We start from the raw sequence: 4303 nt of genomic DNA, 5'->3' as shown, positions 1-4303 counted from the left end.
ACCTGCAGACAGATTTCTCAAGCGGCAGGTCAGATGGTCTGGTATTCCCATCTCTTTCAGAATTTTCCACAGTTGATTGTGATCCAACAGTCAATAGCTTTGGCATAGTCAAAAAAACAGAAATAGATGTTTCTCTGGAACTCTCTTGCTTTTTCGATGATCCAGCAGATGTTGGCAATTTGACAAACTTACGACCCAGTAATTACCTTAAATAACCAATCTCAATTTACAAAATCCTTTTTCCTCTCATTTCCTCTAGCCAAGGGTCATCTATTAAACATTCACTTTCATATGTAGTCAGTTTTTCATTGGAGAGTTTCATTAACTTTTTCAAAACATCAGATCATATGGATAAGTTGCTTAAAAACCTGCAATCAAAATGCCTTGATTTCAGCATAATGTGTGCTCAGTAGGCACCAACTATGAAATAGGCAGTTGGGTATGTAATTCCAGCACGCATCTTCGGAAGGCATCACCATCAAGACAGATTTTTAAAGCCCTGAAAATTAGAGTAGGTCATGGCCTAGTTTATGAATTTGAACGGAAAACAGTTCTGGGCCTTGAACACAGGAAAACCACAGGTGTCTTTGTCACAAATGAAACTCAGACTGGATACAGCCAGATGGCAGGAGTGCAGTGTGAGTGTGGAGACTGGGATCTGGTTGAGGACCTTGCAAGCTGTGTGTCTTCTAGCTGGAGATCACGGAGTTTGAACAAAAATTATTAACGAACTTCTTTTCATGGGTAAAGTGACAATGGAAGAGCAGTGGGTGCACTGTGTATGGATCAGAAATTCACAGAGGAAGCCTGCACTTCCAGTGGATATGATGGGAAAGGCTGTCACCTATTCTAGCGTACTGGTCATGAAACTAAAGTCTCAACTCCACAGCTTTTCTTCTCAACTCTACTCTGTGATGCTGGGGCTCAGTTCCTTCCAGTACATTTCTCCTTTGGCTGAAGATTGTTTTTCTTTCAGAGTTCTCCCATACCAATTCCAAGAGGTGGACTAGAAGGCTGGAGTATGACTGATAACAACTGCCATCAGTTAGGAAAAGGAAAATTAATGCTTGCTGCTAGATGCTATGTGTCACCAGTCAGACTGGCAAAAACTAAAAAGGATGATAAGATCCTGTTTTTGGTCAATGTGTGAGAACATATACGAACTTATATGTTCTTATATGTAGCCCACCAGGCTCTTCTGTCCATGGTATTTACAAGGAAGAATACTGCAGTGGGTTGCCATTTCCTTCTCCTTAGTGTTTGTGATATTTTTCAGGGTCACACTGCTGTTAAGTAGCAGAGCTGCATTCAAATGTTTTGAAACTTCTAGAACTCTCCTTTCTCTTGTGCTCTCTTCCAGTGATTTCCACTCAGAGACTTTGAAGCCAGAAACCTTCACAGAACAGAGCTCCTGTGTTGGAGGCAGTGGAGATACTGTGTAAGGGAGTGGGTTGTTCAGTAAAGCGGGACTGAGCGGCAGGTGGAGGAAGAGTCGCAGGCGTCGGGAGCAGCCACTCAGCACCACATGTTCGCAGCTGCCCTGGAGGCGGTGTGTCCTCCCCACATACTGACACCAGCCATTCTTTGCTGACTGGGTATAAACTAGTTATACTTGTGACTTCAGGACTAATCATTTACCACAGTTTCAGAGACTCCTTTCTACCCGTTTTTGGGGGTTGGGGGTAGGGGGCTGCACTCCGCAGCTTGCAGAGTCTTAGTTCCCTGACCAGGTATCCATGCACCTGAGCTTCTCACACTGGAAGCATGGAGTCCTAACCACCAGACTGCCAGGGAATTCCAGGAATTCCACCTTTTGACAATCATTTCCTGAAAAGTGACAGAACTATTCTGTAGTATAAATGGACAAATGCTATTCCACGATACGTTTATGTAGACAAAATAAGTATTTAGGTTTTCATAATGGAAAAACAAATTTACTTTCATAAGAATTTAATAAATAAAACAAATTACAATATTTGTAGACAACCATTTTTATATGAAAATATAAATATGATCAGATAAAAGAATAAATAAAATAAATACATAAATAAAGACAAATAACATCAGGGCAGGCATCGCTTATGGACTTATTCCTGTGCAGCTAAATAGTTTTTATATCTACTTGCTTATTGCTACTGAAAAAGAACTATTGATTGAATTCAAGAAACACTGTGGCTAAAGCAGAAACCAGAGTCTTCTGAAATGACCTCAGGTGAGCGTACAAGGCTGATGTGGCGTCTTAGTCAGTGAGTCATGTCAAGGTGAGTTCAGGTCTCCATCCATCATTCTTAACCTTTCCTGCAAGCTGGCTGATGAAGAGAGGGCTCTCATCATCTCCACTCTGACAATTTCCCAGGCGCAGTTGCTGTATTCTTTCTCTTGCAGGTAGACATGGATGCCCTGGAAGTACCTCTTCACGGCCAGTGTGGGGCCCGTCCTTCCCAGGGCAGAGTCTTCCTCTCCCATCACCTGCCCCAGGCAGGCGTCCAGGTCGTCCAGCTGCTGATGGAGTCCAGTGCGGAGCTGCGCCAGGAGGGTGGTGTCCCAGGCAGCAGAGGAGGGCTCTGTGTGGAAGAGGCTGAGGCTCTGCTGGAGCATCTCGTGGAGCACAGAGAAGGCCTGGGCCTCCTGGAGCTGGCCGCCCTCCACCATCTCCTGGGGGAAAGCGAAGTCTTTTCTGTCCTGCAGACAGAAGCGAGGGGAGAGTCTCCTCATTTGGCCCAGGAGCCTGAGGTTCTGCCTGCCAACCAGCACGTGGTTCTGAGACAGGTCACAGCCCAGGGATCCTCCCGGGCTGTAGCTGACCAGCACCAGGGCCATCAGTAGAGAGAGCACGAAGGCCATGGGGAAGATGTGGCTGCTGCTGGCCTGGCTGAGACGGTGTCTGGTGGAACCAAGAGGTAGGTTCTCTGATGCCATGCTTTCGAAGCAAGGCCATTAAGTAGGGAACATGGTAGTTTTCATTTTCTAGTCATTTCTCTACACTTTTGCTTCCTTTTTTGATTTTCATTTATGTATTCACAATATGATCAAAGAAAATGTCATCAATCTAAACTATTAATTTTATCTATTTCCCAATAACTTCAAATGTACCCATCAAATGGATATTTGTCAATCAAATGAGAATGTTTTTATTATTCAGCACTTTTACTAAAACTGTTGAACACTTTTCTACTCAGAGTTTCAGAGCTGGAGGAAGGAGATTCGGTGATGTGCTGTCTCTCACTGGAAGCTTATGTCACAGAATCTGGTGAGTTTCAGTCATTCATCAGGCTGTTGATTCCACTGAGCATCTCTGTTCCTCTTTCTCTTTTTTCCTCTGAGATTACAGGATGGTGAGAGCCAGGCTACTCGATCAGGGAGAAATAGCCTTGTTTCCTTTACTTGAGTATAATTTTTCACTTAGTTTCTACGGTCTTTTAGTGACTTGTTGACCGGGAATTATCTTTCTCCTGCTCTAGTTCTAATTCAAGCTGAGGTAAGAACAATAAAGTGAAGTAAAGAAGGCAGAGGGGCTCTATCTCTATCATATTTAAGACTAGCCTTTTTGGTTGTTGTTTCCCTTTGCCACTTTCCTAGAAAGTAAAACTCCACAGTTGTTTTGTGGGCAAAAAGAAAGCTAATCTAAGTCTGAATGTCTGAATATGAATGAAGGGAAGTGGTTTTCCCTGACACAATGATGTATTCTGAGTCAGCAAACTTCAGTGCAGCACAGCTGGGGACAAGGCTGTGGCAGAGGGGAAGCATGAGGCCAGTATGAACAACAGAAAGGCTGGGACATGGCTGCTTTTGACAGAAGCTCAATAAAGATCAAGTCTCAGGTCAAGTGACTGCCCTTTGCTTTGCAAGATCAGTTACCTCATTTTTCTTTCAATTAATTCACATAGGATTAGTTTCAAGAGAGAAGGAAGAAGTCAAACCCATCACCTAACAAGAGATGGACAACTGGAATGCCAATTGCTGGAATACTAACCCTCTCTGGCAGTGTCTTGGAGACCAGCCTTGCTGAGCATCTGTCTAGGTAATAAATCCACTCAGGCAATGGGAAGATGCTCTGAAAAAAAACTAGAATGAAATGGAATTAAATGATTCCAAAACATCCTGAACTTAATCTAGGTAATAGTAATTATGATATTAAAAATAATAGCTGAATTTTATTGCCTGCTGCTAATGGATTGGCCACTTTTCACATTCTTGAGAATTTTAACTGAATCCTCTCATTAACTCTTAGGGTCACACTTGCTTCTATTCCTGGAGAGAAGTGTGAATCGGGACAAATGAACTGTTCCAATCACAGCAAGGA

The 4303-nt window shown here is 43.2% G+C and overlaps 1 protein-coding gene across 1 annotated transcript; it reads right to left on the bottom strand.

Annotated features, from left to right (window-relative positions):
- Positions 1-2256: 2256 nt before the first annotated feature.
- On the bottom strand, positions 2257-2919 carry LOC129557282 (interferon omega-1-like). The gene has a single exon (XM_088837676.1). The coding sequence runs from the start codon at positions 2917-2919 to the stop codon at positions 2257-2259; it is 663 nt and encodes a 220-aa protein (XP_088693802.1).
- Between the last annotated feature and the right edge of the window lie 1384 nt (positions 2920-4303).

The sequence above is a fragment of the Moschus berezovskii genome, chromosome 7 (assembly GCF_049115385.1).
Source record: "Moschus berezovskii isolate FMDL1 chromosome 7, NW_MosBer_1.0, whole genome shotgun sequence".
In the NCBI taxonomy this organism is placed as follows: Eukaryota; Metazoa; Chordata; class Mammalia; order Artiodactyla; family Moschidae; genus Moschus; species Moschus berezovskii.
Note: the sequence above shows the minus strand (reverse complement) of the source record. Positions and strands in the feature narration are given on the sequence as shown.

Coding starts and splice junctions, on each gene's coding strand:
- LOC129557282 (XM_088837676.1), bottom strand. CDS start 2,919: ATGGCATCAGAGAACCTACCTCTTGGTTCCACCAGACACCGTCTCAGC.